The sequence below is a fragment of the Typopeltis vanoorti genome, chromosome 3 (genome assembly GCF_054136105.1).
Source record: "Typopeltis vanoorti isolate ZY-2024b chromosome 3, IOZ_Tvanoo_1.0, whole genome shotgun sequence".
Classification (NCBI taxonomy): domain Eukaryota; kingdom Metazoa; phylum Arthropoda; class Arachnida; order Uropygi; family Thelyphonidae; genus Typopeltis; species Typopeltis vanoorti.
In genome coordinates, this window is record NC_143551.1 from 76,654,287 (window position 1) to 76,678,181 (window position 23,895).

At 37.2% G+C, this 23,895-nt stretch overlaps 1 protein-coding gene across 1 annotated transcript in view; it reads left to right on the forward strand.

Moving 5' to 3' along the window:
- Nucleotides 1-23,895, forward strand: part of LOC150108287 (kelch-like protein 17) — a 128,284-nt gene that overhangs the window by 39,068 nt on the left and 65,321 nt on the right. Inside the window, exons 4-5 of the mRNA XM_090390437.1 lie at nt 9,668-9,784; nt 16,284-16,497. Of these exons, the coding sequence (XP_090246563.1) occupies nt 9,668-9,784; nt 16,284-16,497 (331 nt within the window). The remainder of the gene's footprint in view (nt 1-9,667; nt 9,785-16,283; nt 16,498-23,895) is intronic.

The following is a 23,895-nucleotide window of genomic DNA, read 5'->3' on the forward strand; positions in this document are numbered from 1 at the left end:
TTGTTCCATTGTATAAGGCTTTGATTAGGCCACACATGGACTATTGTGCCCAGATTTGGTCACCTGGTTTTCAGAAGGATGAAGAGATGTTGGAAAGGGTCCAAAGGCGACTGACTAAGGTAGTTTCTGACCTCTGGAATGTCGAGTATGAGGAAAGATTGAAAAGATGTAATTTGCAGAGTCTAGTGGAGAGAAGGAAGAGGGGAGATATGATAGAGACCTACAAGTTGGTAAGGGGTTGTTATAGGATCAATGGTGGAGAAGTTCTACAGAGAATAGTGGGAGATCAGGGGAGAACCAGAGGTCATCCCTGGAAACTGTATAAAGAGGGTGTGAGTAGGGGAGTGAGAGGCAGGTTTTTTTCGTGCAGAGTTGTGAATGATTGGAATGCCTTGCCTGAGAGTGTGGTGTCTGCAAGGAGTTTGAATGTGTTTAAGACCCGGTATGATGAGCTGTGTGTGAGATAAAAGGACCTCCTAGATGAGTCTTTGACTCCATGAGGTCTTGTTTAATAATAATAATAATAATAATAATAATCCCATCCATTTCAATTTATTTAACAGCTTGTCATGTAGCAGTCTATCAAAAACTTTTGCAAAATTCAAGTACACCACTGTATATACATCTCCCTTGTCCAAGACATTTGTCATCTTGTTATAGTACATAAGTAAGTTAAACATCCCTTTAACAAGCCCATGTTGATAACCACAGAGAATACTGCTGTTATCAATCCATTTCTGTATCTTACTTCTCACATCTCTCCAGTACCTTTACCACAACTCCAGATATATAGATTAGCCTATAATTTGTAGCCACAGCCTTATCACCACCTTTATGCAATGGAACAATTTTACCTTTCCACTCCCTTGGAACCTGTGCTGTTTTAAGACTTATTAAACAGTCATATCAAAACTAATGAAAATTCCCTTGAACATTCCCTTAAGATGTGTGATGATGTCATCAAATCCTATCGCCTTATTGACATCAAGGTTATTCATTTCCTCAAATACCTCCTGCTTACTCACATTGGATGAAATCATGAGACACTTAAGTGCCTCATGATTTCATCCTGATGAGGATGAAGCACCCTTATAGATTGATCACTGAATACCTCAACAATGTCTTCTAGAGCAGTTACCATTCTGTCATTTTCATCCATTAACATCGTCTTATCATAATCATTTTCCCCTTTACTTGTCACATATCTAAAAAAAAAAATATAAAAAAAATTCTGTAGGGTTTTTCTTTGCCTGATTTGCCAATTTCTGTCGTACTGCACTTTTGTTTTCCTATCACTCTCCTGGCTTGTTCTTTATACTCTTCATTTAACTGATTATTACAATTGTTCATACGGTCTCCTTAGTGCCTTTTTCTTCCAGATTTCATGCTTAAGTCCCTCATTCATCCATTTAACACCTACTTTAATCAGTCTTTTGACCTTCATAATATATTCACATATTGGTGCTGTTATGTATTTAAACCTTTGTTATTATTTAAGTCTTTGTCAATTCCCAAGCAGCATTTATTTCCTTACTGCTCAACTCTTCATTCCATGCTATATCTCCAAGCTGTCTTCTAAGCTTGTCATACTTCCATGTATATCCTTTCCTCACAGAAGTGTGTATGGCTAGGTGATTACTTCATGATCCCTCTCACCAAGTGGAGGAAAGTGCGAAACCCTACTCACAGTTATCCACTGCTGAAAGATAAGATCTAAAATTCTCGATCCTCGCATGCCTTCCTTTACATGCTGTCTAAGATTGTTGTTTCTCAAGAACTCAAATTCATTTTCCTTATTGCTATCTCATCTCTTCATTCCAGTCTAGTCTATGCTGCCATAATTAAAATCGCCTATAATTCCTCTCTCCACTGATATAGGGGAAAGAGAGTGTCAAAAATGATATCAGAATTGTGGAATTCTGATTATGAAGACAGATTGAGAATTTGTTGACTGCAGATACTGGCCAACAGGAGAAAGTGGAGTGATATGATTGAGACATACAAACTTCTGAAAGGGTTATACAGAATTTCAGTAGATGGAATTTTTCATTTTATAGAGAGTGGGGAAAGGATGCAAGGGCATCCTTGGAAGTTGCAAATAAATGCTGTCAAGAGGGAAGTGAGGGTTAGATTTTTCTCTCATAGATTGGTGCACGATTGTAATGGATTGCCATTGGATGTTGTGCGAATAAATTCAAGAACTGGTATGCTGGTGCAAATAGTATGCCCTCCCTTGATGAGTTTCTGACTCCCTGGAGGTCTTAATAATAATTACCCTTCCTTTGTTCAATAACCCAAGTTGCTTATACATTTCTTTACTTCTCTCTTTGCTTGGAGACAGAGAGAAAGAGTGTGTATTGAGTGTACAAAAAGTATGTAGTAATTAAGTGTAAAATATGGTTTAATGAGCACTCAGATTGATAAGGAGGATCTTCCAGAATGAGTCTTGACACATGGAGATTTGATGCTAATATTTGCCATTGTGGATAAGGTATTGAAGTTGGGATTAGATGCAAGATTGAGTAGATAGGCAGGTATAGGATCCATACTATGAATGTAAATCTTTCTTTAGTCTTTTACTTGCTGTGGTGAATATTTTTGATTATTTTTTTTTAAGCAAACATTAATATTTTGGGTGAGCTAAGAGTTATTATATTCCAGAAACTCTATTTTAGAGACCAAATGTGGAACTTTTCAAGCTACTTCAGGTCTCTGACAAGTAGGATAGTGACCTCATATGAGGTGATGAAGTTAAGTTGGTGGATAAAAGGATCATATAATGATATTTTTCGAATTTTGCAAAGACATTTGGAAAATTGTCGCACATTAAGTTTATTTGCATTGTTAGATCTGAAAGGGGCGAATTCTAAATGAGGTCACCTTTCCGGAGTCTAACAGAAGATAGCCATTAAATAAGCATACTTATCATTTTGGCACAATTTAATTATGTCTTAAAAGAAATGACAACTGGCAAATTAGATTAAGAACTGTTTGTATTGTAGTTAATGTGTTTGTACTTTATTGTAACTGTAAGTCAACAAAAAAGGGCTCACATGAGAGTAATTATAGTGAATTTCTACATGTGAAAGAATGCCAATAATTCGGTAAGAAGGGGCAAAGGTTGCCCAATACTACAATAGCAGCGTAAGCATCTGTGGGTACTACCTCTGAAAAAACATCAAGATGCATGCATTCCCGGAATTGGAAAGCCCCGTATGAGGAACGGTGAAGTCACCCATTCGGAGGACGAATCGAAAGGGCAAAAGGAGAGATCAAACTTGGAAAGGTGGCGCTCATGGGGAGCGCATAAAACCTTCAACACAGAATTGAAACCCCCCCATTTTGTTTGTTCCTGTATTCTCACCATGTGCTTCGAGTGGTCATCGTGTTTCAGCTCTTATCCTTAAGAGCTGATCTCCGAGAAATCCTAGTATGGCACCACCACCACAGAACACGGCAAATTTGAGCGCAGGCCGTCAGTAAGGAATAGCATCGATGTAAATCCTTAGTAAAGAAACCGAGCACCCGATCCAGGGAGAGCACGTGATTCCCACGTGGCAACAGAACCTCGCAAGAAGGAAGAACAGAGAAAATCCCAAAAGAACTTAAGATAGAGTAGATAAGTACTTTTACATATTCTAGCCCTTTAGAGAACTTGACTTACAGAATGGAAGAAAGTGTATCTCGAATTTATAATAAGGATAAGCATGAAGAATTAATATATGTGTTTATGACTCTATACCATTAGACTAAATTCTGAGAACTATTAACTTACTAGAGATTCTGTCGTGACCTATTCGAGGGAGATCAATAATGTGCCAAATACCTAGCTGGCTCCTATTAAGTTGTAAACTAAATGTTTGATAAGTTGAAGGAATAGTGTTGTAAAGATTAAGAAATCCATGTTTATCTAAGAATGAGAAAGTGAGAGAAACATAAGAGTTTTAACCTAGCATTAATATCAATTTTGTCTTTGTATTGTAATTAATTATGAATTCATTAAATTTGTATGTTACCTTTCATGAAGGTTCATCAAGGGTCTAGGTCAGTCAACATGGTCAGAAAAGCAAGTTGACTGACCTAGACCCTTCATAAAAATACGAACCTGGCGACCATATACATGCGCGGGGACATCCTAAGTAAGAAAGGAAAAGGGGCATGACTGCAAACAGACTAGAAAGCCTACAGCTTCTGATTTTAAGTGAATTATGTTAGTAGCATCTGATACTCTATAACCATCCTAGGCCGAGTTCGATGCTGTCCTTAAAGCCCAGGCTGGTGCAGGAAATAAATTTGTCTGAGCGAATGTGGATGACTTATAGAGATCAGGGAATAGGTATTTTCTGGGGGCCCAAAATTTAGAGATTGTCAGATAGGCAGTAAGATCATATACTCAATGTTAGGCAGACGATTTAGAGATATATAAGATAGCAGATAGAGGCCAACATATATATATTAAGGTAAAGGAAAGAGTAGTAACCACCGAACCAAACTAGTATTAGTCAAAGGGGAGATAAAACAAGACGTAACAGCATGTTGAGTAAAAAGGGGAGAGCAATAGATTAGTCAGGTTGATAGAAGATTGGTTGTCTGTTCATCAAGTGGTGTATATAGAGAGTAATGTTTCAGAAAGAAAGGTAAACTAGTGGTGTGTGTGTGTGCCATAGTCTTGTGTTGTTAGGTTACTGAAGTTCAAGTTATTTGTAAATCGAATTGCTTGTGATTTGATAGGATTTTTTTTTTATTGACGATGCAGAGTTCAGAGTTAATAAGTGATGTTTATAACTTGATGTCAAATTCCTCTAGGAAGATTTAAATAATCAGGTAGCTTAGACAAATGAGTGGGGTTTCTGTTTTAATTTTTCTGAGTGCATGGTTTGCACTTCTAAGTACAGAATTGTAATGCTGTGTATGTCTTGGCAGAGCTGAACTCCAGGATGAGAATAGGATTTGAGATCGGGAGGTGGTGGCTGACAGAGACCTGAAGTTCAAAGGATATGCTGCAAGTTGTGAAGATCTATACTGCATTAGTGTTGTGATAATGAGGACACTTATAGCTAGAGATAAGAAGGTAACTGTATCACTGTACATGACATGATCAGACCACACATTGTATGAGATTTGATAACCTGATTTACAAGTGATAAGGAGATCCAGAGATGAGTGAGTTGTGTCGTATCATGATTCTAGAATGTTTAGTTATAAGGATAAATTGAGAAATATAAACTGCTGAGCAAAATTGATATGATAGAAATATTTAAATTGGTGAGTTGAGGTGTGTGGGTGTGTGCATGCTTAGGAGCAGGGGCGCGCCAGCAATATGTGCAATGTGTGCGATGCACAGAGGCACCAGGATAGTAAAGGTGCCAAAGATTTCAGGCAAGGAGGAAATACTTAAAAAAAAATTATTCATTAATTATATCAAAATAAATTACATTTTTGTTTACATTTTAATTATATTTTATAGATTTGTCTTAAACAAATTATTTATAATCACTTATTTGTTATTATTCCTTGAGATCTTATTTTATTCTGATCCCAGTTCTAACAAGTAGTTTAGCGTAAACAAGTGAAAACTTGAACTTGCGTGAGTTTACTGTTTACAGGATGATGCACGTTTGAATTTGTTTAATCTTCTTCAAACTTGCATGTGCTCTAAGCATATATAAGAAAATCTGCTGCAGTTTCTAACTTTATTCTATATTCTGCTGTTATTAGCAGAATATAGGCAACATCTTGCAATGTACCTGAATCGTCATGGGAAAAATTTAAATCATTTGAACAATTACAAAAAATGGACAGAATTGATTATCCTTAAAAAATAAAACTTGTATTGATCATTTGCAACAAACAATTTTAGATAATGAAAGGAAACGTTGGTATGAAGTTATAAAAAGAATAATTTTTGTAGTACAGTTTTTAGGCACACAAAATCTAGCTCTTCGTGGTAAAAGTAATAAACTTTATGATCGCAACAATGCATTAAAGATGCTAAAATGCATTGAGATGCTAGAAAAGTTTGATCTTTTTATATCGGAACACACGCGACGTGTAGCTAATGATCCTACTTTAAAAATATGCCCTCCTATTTAGGAGATAAAATTCAAAATGAAATACTCACTTTATTGGCATCAAATATTAAAAATAACATTTTTATAAAGTGTTTAAGTTAAGGGATATTACATCCCATATTGTTTCTTAGCTGAATAAGAAACTCAAAAGAGTTTCATGCCGAATATAGAAATTATATAAAGTTCGGCGATTCCAAGCGTAAGCAAATACCTGGATAGCAGCAACTGACCCTTAAGGTAGTGCAAGCTGAGGCAACTCATAGCAAAGGTGGAGCAAGATCCGATCACTATTCTTGATATTTACCCATAATGTGAACTTAGCTCCTAGGAGCTGTATTACTGTTCAACATTATGAGAGAAGGTCACTACCCAGACCGGTTTCAACCTTTATTGAGGTCTCATCAGTGAGTAGGTAGACCTAATTAATACCAAGTTTGTAGCGAACAGAACTTACATCCCTTCTATGAGAATATATGGGATGGTATGGGGTGTAATGATATGGGATGTAATATCCCTTAACTTAAACAAGTTATATGTCACCGAATTGAAGCCTTTGGCTCTTCATATATTTAATTAATTTTTATAAAGTGTTTTTTTATTGGGGGAGGAGCATAGGGGTTCCAACTAAAGTTTTGCACACAGGTGCCGGACACTACTGGCATGCCCCTGCTTGGAGGGGAGTTACCAGATTAATATGATAGGATTAGTCAGAGGGAAGAACAGGAGGCCAACTCTGGAAGTTTTATAAGAATGTAATGAGGAAGAGGTTTAATAAACCAAATTGTTAACAAACTTTAACATGTAATTTGTGAACATAAGGTAATGAAAAGATTATCACCTGTTAGGGACAAAGCCTTATATTGCCAACCTTTCTGATATGCAGAAAGGTTGGCAATATTGTAATTCAACTGCATGTTGAATTACAATAATCCCTTAATTATCTGACCACAGAATCAGTTTACTGGTTGGATAACTTGAAGGGATGATTAACTTAGCATAGATTTACATAATGTTGAATTAGAAGTTCATTGACACTCCAACCCATTCAAGAGTCAGTTATTTATTTGAAGGCTCTTGAATTAAAATGATGGCATAATTACAAGCCCCTTTAGCTTGTAACAGCATTTGATGTGAGGGATTTCATGATATAGTAATTCAGATGCTGAAATGTAGTGGCAACATGATCATGTGACAGTTATGGGTGGCTTATCCATTTATTTATATCATCGTCAGAGCCTCATTGCAGAAGGTCACACGCACGCACGCATGCACGCACGCGCGCACACACACACACAGCTTATCGTACCATGATTTAAATGCATTCATTGTCTCTGCATTTACATTTTCAGGATATGCATTCCAATTACCCGCCACTCTCCATGGCGGTTAATGAAAAATCTCATCCATATTAATTTGGTAATTATCCCTTACCAACTTATGTCTCAATCTGTTCCCCTTCCTCCTTTCCACTAGGCTCTGCAATTTGCATTCCCTCTCTTTTCTCAACATTTTGGAGACTGGAAACTGCCTTAGTCATCTCTGAACCCTTCTCTTCATCCTTTTGAGAACCAGGTGACTAAATCTGTGCACAGTAATCCACATGTAGTCTGATCAAAACCTTCTACATGGAATCATAATATCCTTCTACATGTCAGTGTTCCTCACATCATTGCCATAATCTGCTTTGCTGCCCTCACAATTTTAGCAAAATGTCTCCAAAATTTCAAGTCCCTATCTACTATCACTACCAGATTTTTATCTCTTTCACCTCCTCTAAAATGTCTTTGCTAATCTTATATTCTGCATGCCATCTTTTCTTCCCAATCATTTGCCCATTCACCCAATCTATTGAAGTCCTCTTGTAAGACTACAACATCCATTCTACTTCTCAGAGCTCCCCCCCCCAACACATTACCATCATCTGAAAAAAAAAACTGTATATGACCATTCAAGCCTTTCCCAATATCATTTATATGCAGATTAAACAGCAATTGCCACAAAACAGACCCTTGGGACATACCACCAGTGACTTTCTTCTTCTGGTATTTTGCTCCCACATATATAACTTGCTGATACCTATCAGACAGCCAATCTCCAATCCAGTGCACTAATCTCCATCTGTTCCAATTTAATTACCAACTTGTCATGTTGCAATCTATTAAAGAGGCCTTTGAAAAATCTAAATATATTACTCTGTATGCCATCTCCCCTTGTCCAATGCATTTCTTACTTTGTTATAATAAGTAAGCACATTACTAAAACACAATCTTCTTTTAGCAAACCCATGCTGTCCATCAAAGCAAATTCTGCTGTTGTCAACCCAGTTCTGAATTCTGGTCCTAACTAGATTCTCATTCTAGAACACCTTGACCACAACTTCAGACAAGCATTTTTGATATTTTTTATTTTGATTATTTTTCATGAATGTTAAGGATATTGTGCCTGTTTTCTCTTGAGATTTTTTTCACACACCTAAAAATCTTTGTGAACCAAATAATGGTTTTGATTACTTTATAAATTTGACATTTTTTCTTATGCTTGATAATTGATTCTTTATGCACTAATGGTTAAGTATTAGCTCAATACAATTTCCATTAGTGCATGATTAATGTGTAATTAATCATGCACTACATACTTACTAAAGTAGAACAGTTTGGAATGAAAATTTCCATAGATAAAACTAAAACAATGGCATTTTGTGGACAAACTCCAGTTAGAAGCAAAATAGTTATTAATAATAAAATAATAGAATAGATAAATACTTTCAGTTATCTTGGATGTGAAATATCATATGAAGGAGAAAAAGACATAAAATTAAAAACTTCAAAATTTTTACAGATTATAGGCCTGATAAATATTATTATTATTACATCACACCTCCAGGGAGTCCAAAGACATCGAGAAAGGGCATCTACTCTACAACTCTTAGTCTCGCTGCTCCACCAACCTTCTTCATCCAGCGGCATCTACTGCCGACTACCACCACTAGTACTTTCACAGACAATCACAAACATCCATGCCCACAGTGGGATTCGAACTCACAGCCTTTTGGCTGGAGAGTGGATATGCTCACCACTCAGCCAACCAGACTGGCAAATAGAACACTCAACCTAAATATAGTACAAAAAGAAACACGCTTGAAAATATACAATACTTCAGCAGTGCCCACATTATTATATGGCAGTGAAATTTGGGCAATAAACAAACAAGATAAACAAAAGAATAAAAACAAGTGAAATGAGATTTATGAGAAGAACTGCAAAATACACATTATTAGATCAGAAAAGGAACGAAGACATTTTAAAAGAACTAAAAACAAAAATCAATAGAAGAAAAACTAAACAATTATAAACAAAAATGGATTAAACATGTAAACCAATTGGCCAACTCCTGACATCCTAAACAAATACTAAAATATAAGCCAATTGGAAAGAGAAGGCAGGGTAGATCTCAAAAAAGGATATTTTTGAGGTCTACCCTGGATAGATAATGAGACCGGAACAGACCAATATGGTCTATACCCGTAATTATGATGTGTTATGATGATTAATGTGTAGTTATAGTGATCACAGCATCTTCATTTCCTCTTCTTTCAGGTAGAAGATCTAATATCAAGTGACCAGCTGAATGTAGTAACTGAGGAAATTGTATACAGAGCGGTTATCACATGGATAAAACATGATCTTCCAAACAGACAGCGACATTTAGGAAAAGTGAGTTTTTACATTTATTTATTGTTTTTATTGGAAATCAAAACTGAAAAGAATACCTATCTATAAAATTCTTAAATCAATCTCTAAGAATTTTGTTGAATGCAATGAAAAACATTTTCTTGGTGGTGATCAGAGACATAACTTCAGTTTTAAGATTTCAAGGTTAAAACAAGGCTCCTATTAAAAAAAATAAATAAATAAATAAAATAAGCTGCTTAAGGTTCTTGTATTGCTGTTGATCCTCTTGGTAGTAGAAATTTGGAAATGGCTAGGTTTATCTGTATCTTTGCAGTCTCAAGGATGCAGCAGTTTGACCTTTGGTTGGAAAACTTTGATATGAATCCCATCCAGGATGCAAGAAATATAAATATTTCTTTCACCTTAGATAAACTGAAGGAAAGTTAGCCAGGTTTCATATGGAAGCGATAGCATTTTTCATCCAGGAAACAAAGCTGGGCTAAAGACACGCAGTTAACAGACAGAATTATTCTGGCCCCATAGCCTTGTTGCTTTGAAATTATTGAGACTAAATGAAAAATAACAAGAATAAAGCCAATTGAAAATGTACAATGTTGTGCACCACTGTGAAAATAGCACAGATATTTGATGCTTGCAGTCAAGGTGGGAAAACAGTAATTTGGATAATTGTCTCTTATGATTATTTCAAAAGAAAGGACAATTAATATATATGAGGTGTTATCAAAAAGAAACCGGACTGTGTTGGATACTCAGTGATAGATAGTCAGTCAGCCTGCCACAAGGCATTGAGCTGTGTGCACTGGAACTCATGTAACGCACGTTATTCTTATCACATGTTTGTACCGTTCTGTGATTGTGCCATGAACGTGAAATTAGAACAAAGGGCAAATGTAAAATTTTGCAAGAAATATATTTCTTTACTTCCTAAGGCATATAAAAATGAAGCCATGAGCCAAACTCGTTGTTTTGAGTGGCCCTCAAAAGGGTGATGAGAAGCTAGGACGACCCATGCACAGCCCATGAAAATGTCGAAAAACTTTGGCAGATCATTCGTGGAGATCGACACATCCCCATCCAGGAAGTTGCTGACAGAGTTGGGATTTCATATGGAGCAGCTATGAAGTGATCATCACGAAAGATTTCAGCATGCATCGCATCGCTGCCAAGTTTGTTCCCCGTCTCTTGACTTCTGCCCAGTGTGAACATCTTTCAAGTCTTCGTCAAAAGTCCATTGATGACCCAGCTTTCATCTCAAGAGTCATCACAGGGGGATGAGACCTGGGTTTCTGGCTAAGGGAAAGTCAGGAGTGCATCAAAGAGCATGTTGATCATCTTTTTTGGCATTAAGGGGATAGTGCATTGAGAATTTGTCCTATCCAGTCAGATAGTCAATGCAGAATTCTACTGCAACATTTTAAGGCAGTTAAGAGAAGATTTGTTGTGAAAGACCAGAACTGTAGCGAAGCCACAATTGGCTCCTCCACAACAACAGCACCCCCTCCCACAGCACCTTAACAATGCAAGCGTTTTTGGTGGCCAACAGCATGGTTGTCATCCCACATCCTCCTTACTCATGAGATTTAGCCCCTTCTGACTTCTTTTTTGTTTCCAAAAATGAAATTGAAGCTGAAGAGGTGGCAGTTCGACACCATTAAGGAGATCCAAGATGAATCACAAGCGGTGCTTGATGCGCTTCAACAAAAAGACTTCCAGAAAGCGTTTGGAGCATGGTGAAAGCTGTGGGATCACTGCATAAACTCAAGAGGAGACTACTTTGAAGAGAGTTGAGTCCAAATTTGAATTGGGTAAGTTGTAAAGATTTTATTAGCCTATTCCAGTTTCTTTTTGATAGCACCTTGTGTTTGTGTGTGTGTGATATTTTACATCCATCAAAAGGCACTTAAAATTTTGCAGATTCTGTACATTCCTGAAACATTGTTAAATTATGTTTCTCTACAATAACGTGTCAGAAATTCTTCCTGTTATCTAATAATACTTACAAATTAACTGGTTTAACTTAATGCTCATTCAGAAAGATATTGATATTAACATATTAATATAAGTTATTAATATCATAACAATTAAAAACAGAAATTCATCATCTAATTATTATGCCAGTCTGGTTGGCCAAATGGTTAACATACTCACCCAACCAATAGGCTGTGGGTTCAAATCCTACACAGGAATGGATGTCTGTGAATTTCATTTGCCAGACCATCAGCTTGCTTATTGGAAGCCTGAAGTAGCTTGAAAAAGTTTGATGTTCGATGTTTCCAGAAACCCTAGAGCAGGGTTTCTGGATTATGTAAAAAAAAATAAAGAGAAATGCAAGAAATGCATATATAAAATATTAAAAATTTCAAGAGCTCTCTTAGCTCACCCACAGCACTAATATGGTGCAACTGTTCATGTGGGAGCCATATAAAAAAGTTGTTTTTAGTTTGAATATAGTTTGATACTTTATTTTGGTATGCCGTTACATTCTACAAACATGAAGATTAGGTTCTATTACCTCTTCTCTAAATATAAACGAAATCTTCCTTTGCTTGCTGGAAATTTCAAAATCTAAATGTTTTGCAAGTATTTCTTCTCCATTTCTGCATTTCTACTTGATTGGTGAAATAAAACTAATATTTTGTGGGGTATCAGTTTAATGTAGCAAAATGTAAGGTCTTCAGGTTTGGGACACATCAATGGGATGCTGCATACGCTATAGGAGGAGTTAAACTGGAGGAAGTAGGGGGAGACAAGAGATCTGGGGTTGATGATTGATAAAAACCTGAAATTTAGGGGTATTATTGCAAAGGTAGTGAAGATAATACAGAGGATTGCTGCAATAATGAGAGGACACTGGCCTGCAGAGATAAAATGGTTATAATTCCGTTGTATAAGACTCTGATCAGATCACACTTAGACTATTGTTCTCAGATCTGGTCCCCAGGATTTGAAGGGGATAAATTAACTGTGGAAAGGGTATAAAGGCGGATAACAAAGATGCTTTCAAGACTGTACAATGTTAGTTATGAGGATCGGCTGAGGGAGTGTGGACTGCAGAGTTTGGTGGATAGAAGAAGGAGAGGTTGTTACAGGGTTGAACAGCGGGAAGGAGTCATGACAAGGGGCCATCCTTAGAAGTTATGAAAGGAAACTGTGAGAAAGAGGGTGAGGAAGGGTTTTCTTTGCATGGAGGGTGGTTGAACCATAGAATGCATTGCCAGATAGAGTGGTGAGAGTGAGAATGGTCAATGCGTTTAAGGAGTGGTATGATAGACTTTGTGTTTCCTAGGAGGGACCTCCCTCGATGAGTCTTGATAGACTTGTGTTTCTTAGAAAGGAGACCTCCACGATGAGTCTTTTGACTCCATGGAGGCCTGAATAATAATAATAATAATAATTTTACCAGGTAGATATTGTATACCAGCGTCGTTGAGCAAGTGGAAGTATCTCAAACATACAAGCTGTGGGTTTGAATCCTGCAGAGGAAATGAATGTTAAGTCTTAGGTGACAAAAGATTCACTCTAAAGAAACAAGACTATCAACACCACTAGCCTGATTATTGACGACTTAAAGTGCCTTGGAAAATACTGTGTTTGGTCTCTATAGTATGGTTCTTGAATTTCCTAACTCTTGGCCCATCCATAGAAGTGTGTTATAGGTTAACAACCTTTTGTGGATGGAAAAGACATTTAAAAAAAACTCAAATTCTTCTTTACTCTTTGTATATTATCTAAAATAGGGCTATTTACTTCAGAGATGACCCCCCCCTCTCTCTCTCTCTCTCTCTCTTTCTCTCACTCATTCCCTCCAATCACTTTTCAGTAGATGCTGTTTCTGCATTATGTCTTTTCTGTAGGTATTTCCATGGATACTGCTCCACTGAACTGACCACCACCATCACCATTCCTCCACTTTTCTCTAATCATGTACAAACAAAATTAGAGGAGGAAAACATGTACAAACATGATTACAAGCATATACAAATATGATATATTCTCCATTTGGCTGCTAAGACACATCATTCTTTCCTCCTACACCTCAACAGCCAGTACCACAGAATCTATTCACTGTAGAAAAAGAAAACAACAATCCGGCTTTTCTAGACATTTCTTCCAAATGGCACTCTTTCTCACTTTACAGAAAACCAAGCCACACAGGCAGATACATACAAACTTTCCCATCATCCCCCTCCATGTGGTACTGTATTATAAAAATCCTCGTTAATAGAGCATTCAGCTTCTGTTTCAACCAGCTTGCCTCACAGCTTAACTCTCCTATATATGCCATACCTTCTTATTTATTCAATGGCTGAAATACTAAAAAGATTAACAAAATACTTGTTCCTCCCACCACCTCACATCCCTCTCAACACACAGATTATAGTAATGCTATTGCTATTCTCCAATATATATATATATATATCCAGGGACCTCAGGAAAATTTCCAGAATTTTAAAGAAATCTCAGTGCTGCTTTCAAACCTCATTTTAATCTGGTTGCCCTTATCCTCTCTCTCGAAGATCCAATCCCTTTTCCCTTGACTCACTGTTCTAGGTGTGTACAAGGTTCCTTTATATTATGGACAAACTGAAAGATCTACCAACAATCCCTTTAGTGAACACAAAAATACATCTGCTGCCACAACTACGGTCAAGCAGGTCTAACTGACGATGACTTTGAATATCTTGCCCCTTCCCCCCCAAAAAAACTATGCTTCACCACTGCAAATACAGAAATTAGCATCAGCAGCAAATGCAGGCCACAGAACCAACACAAGGTGCACTTTGTAGGACTTTAGGCTTCGAGCCTAACATTATTCTGTTTCTTTTTTGTGTTTTTACAATTTCTATATTGCCAGAAGATGTCTCTGTAACCAAGTCAAAATGTCAGAACTATTAAATCTGTGTCTTTGGAACAGTTTTCCTCATACTGTTCTTCCCAACAAATACAGTCCCCAACATTTTAAGAAGTCTGTTAACAGATTGATTCCTTTCTTTTCTCTCTCTTTAAGGTCTTGAGACCTCTCATATGTATGTGGGGGTTCATAATATATATATATATATATATATATATTCTTAGAAAGTTTTTTACCTTGGGTATATATTATGTTAAAGATACTAAGCAATTTTATAAGCTAGGTTTTTTAATCCTTTTTCCCAAGTAAGCAAACAAACAAGTAAGTCAAGTTTGCAGCTGCACGTAGTGCAACTCGTGGTAAAGGTGGAGCAAGCTCTGATCACTTTCCTTAGAATTTTCCCCTAATGCAAAGCACATTTCCTTGCAGAAATGTATGTTGCTATGCATTAAAGTAATGGTCATTACCCATACCGGTTTTGACCTTTATTGAGGTCTCGTCAGTGGGAGCCAGACCTAAAAAATGCCAAGCATGAGGTAATACAGAGCTATTTCCTTGCGGAAATGTATGATGCTATGCATTAAGGTAATAGTCACTACCCATAACAGTTTCGACCTTTATTAAAGTCTCGTCAGTGGGAGCCAGACCTAAAATCTGTATTACTTCACTCTTGGCATTTTTTAGGTCTGGCTCCCACTGATGAGACCTCAATAAAGGTCGAAACCGGTATGGGTAGTGACCATTACCTTAATGCATAGCATCATACATTTCCGCAAGGAAATGTGCTTTGCATTAGGGGAAAATTCTAAGGAAAGTGATCAGAGCTTACTCCACCTTTACCATGAGTTGCCTAGTGTTGTACTACGTGCAGCCGCAAACTTGACTTACTTGTTTGCTTGCTTATTTTGGAAAAAGGATTAAAAAACCTAGCTTATAAAATTGCCTGGTATCTTTAACATATATATATTCTTAGCATATGGTTTTTATGGCCATATGGCATATGGTTAGCATATGGCAATCATCTTTAATTTATCCAGAGTAATTAAGGTACCATATTTCCTTTTTCAGTTTTCTTCTTTAGAGGCATTATTCACCTTCTGAAACACTTATATAGAGGTCAAGAAGAAGATAATAATAATAATTATACAAAATCTAAAAAATTGGGAGTTTATGATTTTCTTCCTCATCTCAGCTGGAAAACGAAATGTTGTAGCATAGTTGAATACATCTGAATAAATTTACTATCATTTCCATTAGGATTTCTCATGAGTTTTTTTTTGTTCCCCAGATTAAATGCTTCTTCTCTATCCAGTTCCAAGAAAATATCAAGAAAGAAGGGGGGAAAAAAGTGAAATACAAATAATACTTTATTTATTGAATTATTGTTCTGCATCATATAATTTCTAAAGATTTTATTCCCAGAAGGAAAAATTTTTTCAGAGGATTCTGACAGGCCACCAATAACCAGTTTTCTTGTGATCCCAAGGAAAGCTTACTTTTAAAATTTATCTAACTGTTTTAAAATATCTTCTCCTGTAATCGATTAAAAATGGCTTTTGAGATGAATGATTTTTCTTTTTTATCTCATATCAGCTTTATGGATGTCAAAATGACTTAAATCAGCATGGAATCAATATACTGATATGAAGAATTTTGGTGTTTTCTTAGCTTTTGCAACATGTAAGACTTCCTTTAATTGGCAGAGAGTTTCTTCTGACACATGTTGGAGATGAACCATTAGTACATGGAAGCCTGGAAGGAAAGGATCTATTAATTGAAGCAATGAAATACCATCTAATGCCAGAACAGAGAAATAGTATGGTTTCAGTACGCACTACACAAAGGAAACCTGAAGGACTTCGACCATATATATTTGCTATAGGTTTGTATAACTTAAATCATTTTAATGTTAAAAACAAAGACCATCCATGAAGCTTATTTTTAACTTTTTTTTAGATACTTCCATGCAGAGAAATCTAATTAGGAATTGAATCTTAACTTTATATCAAGTACTTATGAAAAATTATGCTTATTACTCAAATATAATTAAGTAAATTACTTCAGTACTGGATGGGCATAAGGTGAGCATTATAAATGTTATATACTGACATATGATTGAAAGAGAATTGCACTAAATGCAAGATTTTCTAGTAAAATTCCCTTCATATCCCCCTTTAAATCTTTCTCGTTTTTATTGATTTCAAATTATAGAGTAATAGCCTTAGTACAGAACTCTGAGGTAATCCACTAGTCATCCTCATTCTCCTAGATTCTAGAGGGGGGGATGGGCCAACGGGGGCCCTGGCACTCCCAAAGAAAAAGGGAAAAAAAACACTAGAAAATTTTCCAAAAATCTTTTACTAATTAAAATTCATTTTTTTATTTATGTTGTGTTGTGTCTTCTATTTCTATACTACTTATGAAGTAGTGGTCACATAAGGTGGGAATACCCTATAGCTCTCAGGAATCACGGCCACTGTGAACACAAGGCAAACGAAATAGTTCTCAGGCAGACCGAGTTCCCCCCCCCAAGATTAAATCCTGAGTACTCTACTGCTCTGGTGTCTGTGTCTATCAGCTATTCCTGTATTCATACTACCAGCTTTACATCCATTCCCATTTGCTCTAACTTTTGTAATAGTTTTTTTATGTGGTACTGGGACCTTTACTGTTTATTCTTTATCAATGATACTGAATTGAAGGAGATATTCAGCTGTTTTCAGATTATATGAAGCTTGGGAGTATTATTAGTAATAGCTGATGCAGTCCTTCAGGACAATTTGAATGAGCTAGAAAAGTATAAAGCATCAAGATAGGGATGGAACTAGGAGCTTTTTCACTTTATGTACACTAATACCAGGAGTATTAAGAAGGAGGAATTTTTGGCCTTGGTCAGCTCTTCCTGGCCACAGGTTATTGGCATTAGTGAGACATGGCTAACAGAAGATGATATAGTTAGTGGGATAGAATGTGAAGGGTATAGTGTGTTCAGGAAAGACAGAGAGAAAAGAATGGGGGAGGAGTGTTATTGATGATAACTAATGAACTGCAGCCAAAGAGAATAGAAGTGGAACTGCAGGATAGTGAAAATAGCACATTTGAGGCTATCTGATGTGAGATTGAGGCCAGCAGAACAAAATATACAGTTGGGTGCTGCTATAGACCAGGCGATGAAATAGATGATGGAGATAGTATGCATAGGCAAATAGACTCAATGACAGGTAATTATTATGGGGGGTTTCAACTATGGTAACATTGATTGGAAGGAGGAGAGGATACAAGGATACATGGGAGGAAGAAAATGGATTTTATGCAGTTACTAAGAGATAACTACCTGAGATAGCATGTAATGGAATATACTAAGGGTTCAAGAGTGCTCAATCTAGTAATTGCATCTGACAACTTGGCTAAAATGAATATGACCATGTTGCCACCAATTGGTGAGAGTGATCATAAGGTCTTGACCTGGGAGGTGGCTAAATGTGTGGAATTTTCAATTAAAACAGGGTACATGTGAAATTACTGGGCTGGTAAGTATGACAAGCTTAGGAGATTACTTGGATTAGTGACATGGCATGTAAAACTGCAAGGGCTGGATGTTGATAGTGCATGGGAAGTGGTTAAGGAACATTTGAGGAAAGTAATGGCTGACTGCATACCTAGAGTCCAGAGAGTAAATCAATTGGGAGTTAAATGGATGAATAACACCATTAAGCTTGAACTACAAAAAAAGAAACAATAGTGGAGGAAATTTAAAGAGAAAGGTGACTTGCAGGCACATGAACAGTCCAAAGCACAGGCCAGAAGGGTAACTAGTGTGGTACTAAAAGCAAAAGCAGATTATGAAAGGAAATTAGCAACACAAGCTAAAGAGAATCCCACAGTTCTTTCAATATGCTGCAAGTAAAAGAAAAAATGTATATACAACAGAATGATTTTAATGAATACTGATGGTAGGGAGATAACTGAATCAATTGATATAGTAGAATTACTAAGTGAACACTTTGCAAGAGTATATGGTTGATGAGGGAAAGGCATATACTGCCATTTTTTGGATTTTGCAAAGGTGTTTGACAGGGTACCACATGATAAGCTGATATTTAAGTTGCAGCACATGAGTTTAAATGTCGAGTTAGTCAAATGAATCGAGGATTGGCTGTCTGATAGGCATCAGAGAGTTGTGTATGGTGGGACAATATCAAGGAAGCAGAAGTTACAAGTGGGGGTTCCACGGGGCTCAGTACGTGGGACCTGGATTGTTCAACCTTTGTATCAATGATATTGTTAATGGATTGCAAGGGGATATTCAGTTCTTTGTGGATGATGTGAAGGGTTATCAGTAATAGTGCAGATGTGGCAGCCAGATTTGGTCCCCAGGAGTTGAAGGGGATAAATTAACTGTACAGAGGCGGAAAAAAATATGGTTTTAGGACAATGCAATGTCAGTTATGAGGATCGACTGTGGGATTGTGGACTGCAGAGTTTGGTGGATAGAAGGAGAGGCGATATGATCGAGACTTAAACTGTTGAGAGACAGTTACAGGGTAGACATTTGGGAGTTCTTTCACTTGGTGGAACGGTGGGAAAGAGTGATGACAAGGGGCCATCCCCAAAAGTTACAAAAGGAAGCTGTGAGCAAGAGGGTGAGGAGTGGTTTCTTTGCATGGAGGGTGGTTGAACCATGGAATGCATTGCCTGAGAGAGTGGTTAGAGCAAGAACGGTCAGTGAGTTCAAGGAGTGGTATGATAAACTTTGTGTTTCCTAAAAACGACTTCCCACGATGAGTCTTTTGACTCCATGGAGGCCTGGATAATAATAATAATAATAATGTATCATTCAGGTGGTGATATTGCAGGAATGAGGGGAACCAATGGCTTATATGGGAATTGAGGTGAATGAAATGGAGATGAATAGTACCTTAATGTAAATACATCTGTGGTATTGGATGGTATACTAGCATGAGTCTTACGCGAAGTAGCAAAGGAATTGTCAGTGCCCTTGACCATATTGTTTAATTTAAGTCTCAGCTCTGGGTTAGTCCCGAGGTGTGGAAAGAGCGGAAAATAGTTCCATTGCATAAAGGAAGGGTCCAAGACTGCTGTTGCAAATTACCGACCAATCAGCATATCAGGAGCCGTTGTCAAGGTTTTGGAGAAATTAGTCAAGAGCAAAATACAGGAATGGATAGATGAAAATGGGATACTGTATGGGGGGGGGGGAGCAGCATGGTTTAGTGAAGGGTAGATCATGCCTCAGTAACTTGCTCACATTTTATAATTCAGTGACAGCTGAACCGGATAAGGGTAATGGGTTTACAGTGATACTGCTGGACTTTGCTATGATACCACATAGAATTCTAATAATTAAACTACAGCACATGGGAATGGATATAGGGTTGGTGAGATGGATAGTAGGGTGGTTGACGGAGAGATATCAGAGAATAGTTTATTCAGAAGTAGAGTCCAAAAGAAGGCTTGTGACTTGTGGTGTGTCACAGGGTTCTGTTCTTAGACCACTGCTATTTAATTTATTCATTAATGATATAGGAAAGGATCTGAGAGGAACTGTTAAGTTATTTGCCAATGATGCAAAGTTGGGTAGAGCAATAGTGAATACACATGTCAGAATTTTGCAGGATGATTTGGATAGATTGGCAGACTGGGTTAAGGAGAAAAGATGTCAGTTTAATGTAGCTAAGTAAGGTTATGCATTTTGGAGTGAAATGATTAGCAGCAGTACATGACATTGGTGGAACTGTATACTCCAGGAAATTGATGAAGCCAGAGATTTGGGAGTGTTGGTGGATAGGGAGTTGAAGTTTAGTGAGGCACATAGCAGACGTGGCTAAATCTGCTCATCGGATCACTTGGTTACTGAAGAATACTTCGACAAGCAGAGACAAAGCAGGTTATTGTTCCTCTTTATCGAGCCTTGATAAGATCTCATCTTGAATACTGTGCCCAGATCTGGTTACCAGAGTTTCTTCTTAATGAGGAGGAGGTTGAGAGGATCCAGAGGCGAGTGACCAAGATTAGCTGGTCTATGAAATAAACCTTACGAGAACAGGTTGAAGATCTGTGGGTTATGGAAATTGATTGATAGGCAGAAAAGGGGGTGATATGATTGAGACATTCAAATTTCTGAAGGGTTTTTACAAGATTAATTCAGGGAAAAGTTTTCAGAACAGGTCTGGTGGTATGAGAACTAGTTATCATCCATGGAAACTGAGCAACAGTGAGTTAGCAAGGGTGTTAGAACTAGGTTTTTTACTTGGAGAGTGGTGAATGAGTGGAATAAGCTGCCAGAGTTTGTTGTGGGTGCCATGACTGTGAATTCAAAGCAAAGTATGATAGATACTGTGTGAATGCTGAATAGTTCTTGACATAATGCTTAAGGCCTCCCTCGATGAGTCTAAGGACTCCTTGGAGTTGCCCTTAATAATAATAATAATGTCATATCGTGTTCCTGGGATCAAGGTTAGAATGATATCAGGCCTGTACACTTTTGGTTATTAGGATGGACTGAGACATAAGATAGATTAAAACATTTAAGCTGTTGAGAGATATTTATCAGATTGACATTGAGATTTTTTTGTATGGTAAAATACTGGAAAGGAGCAGGAACAAGGAACCATCCTTGAAAGTTGTGAAAGGAAGTGATGAGTAAGATGATGGGAATTGGCTTTTTTGAATGGGGATGGGGAGGGGATTAGACCATGGAATGCATTGCTTGAGTAGGTTGTTGAGTTCAGACAGTGAGTGAATTTAAGGAATGGCATGATATGGTACTTTGTGTTGTCTGTGATGGACCTCCCATCATATTCTCCACCAGTTTGTGATAATGAGTTAGGTATTTTGAACCATTCTTTCTTCAACATGATCACCAGTCTTAGACCATTGTTGATGGTGTGACCTGTATCAAGTGTTTCAGTTCATCACAGAGGAGCACTATCATACTGCAGGTGCTGTTGTTCATTGTTTTTGAAAGAGAATGGGCATGTTCTGTAAAATTGCCACACTATGTTGCATTATCCTAAAGTATTCTGTATTTGTTTGCATTCATGCTTCCAGTCACTACAACAAAGGTCAGAGTGACCATTAGAAGTAGCTTAGAGACAATTATACACCAAACTTCAACATTCCAATGACTTAAGCATAAGACATTTTCAAGGCATTTGTGACACCCATGTGTTTCCATTTAGTTGGAAAAGTGAATACAGTGATTGGTTGTTTCAGACTTCCAGTGCTTTGTGAACCACTTATTGTGTTGTGTATTCTGCTGATTGCCATGGTTGATGTCTGACCATGGCAGTTGCCTAAACATGCCATTTATTTGCTGTAGGCCTTTCTGTCTCTTGTGTATGGAAATAATATAAAAAAAAGCTGAACATAACACAAAGCTGTCCTTCCCAGAAACAATGACTTTGCAATTTTTTTGTTTGTTTTTTTTTACATAGTGTCCTATTACTGACCCATTCTCCTGTAGATCTTGAGCACTCATTGATTATTTCCATATTGAATTGCTGAGACTCCCATATTTCCCCTCTGTGTTTCTTAACTGAGTATGATACTCTTGTATTTCCATTGGTTGATAATGTTGCTTACAAATGATTTTGGGTGATGTCTTTCGCTAATGTCATAAACACATAGCAGCCTATGATAAAAAAAATTTTAAGTTAAAAAAAAGTTTAAATTTCACTCACTGTACTAATTTACCATAGGCTACTTTGGCTTGTTTCAGCAAGATGGGTAATCCCATCTTGCTAAAGTACAATCCATATGTGGCCCTGTGGTGGGTGGGAGAGCTATGGCACTGAATCAAACTCCTCCTAAGAATGAATAATTTTTCATCTCTTGCTTATAAGGGACCCTGAACATGTTAAGAAACCATAGAAACATCAACAGAAGAACAAAATAAGAAACAGAAAACATCAGAAGCTGCAACAAATACACTACGTTTCTTAATTCTGAATTCAATAGAGTAACGTCCATCACTTGGAAAAATGTTGCCCTTCTTCATCTAGGATTGGCAGGATCTCCAAAATCTATAAAGAAACTTCATTCAGGAGATATTCTTATTGAAGCAGCAACAGTGATACAATCTAAAAAATTACTTTGTGCAACATTTATTGGGAGAATACCAATTACGGTTATCTCCTACAAAATCATAAACTTTTCTGGAGGAATAATATTAGAGTGAGATCTGCTCTGAACTAAAGAATCAAGAAATAACAGCCATAAGAAGAATTATATGCAGGGCTGGGGCATCTGGTTCCTACCAGGAACATTATCCTTATCTTCAACATACCAAAACCACCGACATCTGTCACACCAGATTATCACAGCTTCCCAGTAAAGCTCTTGTATCCCAAACCTTTTGCTATGCTTTAAATGTAAGAAATATAGTCCTTTTCAAACTGCCTGTCATTGCTCTGCCATCTGTGCCTGGTGTGGCAGTAAATATCATGAGAATAAGATGTCAAAATACCCTAACTGTGAGGGAGACTATGCAACGTACTCCCAACCACATCAAAGGTAGAAGGATGAGCAAGCAGATACAAAAAATAAAAACAGAGCAATGTATCCTTTACCAGGAAGCAAAGAAGCAGTGTACCACAAAAGTAGCAACAATATCTGATACATCTTATACATCATAGACTGTCAGAATTCTTATAATAATATGCTGCATCTATCTTCTTGTAATATTTCTCTGGATGACTTTGATGATGTCTGCATTTATCACTTTTAACCAGGCACAACACTCTATGGAGTAGTATTCAAACAGACAGAGTAATATAGAGGATTGCATTGTTAATCGCAACAACAACAATCTCTCTCTCTCTCTCTCTCTCTCTCTCTCTCAGTAGGATATGTCTTCTCAACCTGTTTGGCAGAGTGGTCTGCTCTCCAGCCAAAAAGCTGTGAGTTTAAATCCCTGCTGTGGGCATGGATATTTGTGATTGTCTGAAAATACTACTCCATAGAGTGTTGTGCCTGGTTAAAGTTGTAGATTAGGTGTCCTCCCTCGATGAGTCTTTGGACTCCTTGGAGGTGTTACCTAATAATAATAATAATATCTACTCAAGTCCCACTAGGATATAAAAACTTTACTGCTGAGCTGTATGAGTTAGAGCTTGCATTAAAATACATAAGATTACATAATACACAAAGTGCTCTACAGGCAGTAAGATGTCTGGAGTGTCTGGAGCTGCAGAAATATCTAGGGCTCTCTCAAATTCAACATGTCCTCTATCACTTATGGATGCTATACTTGAATCTA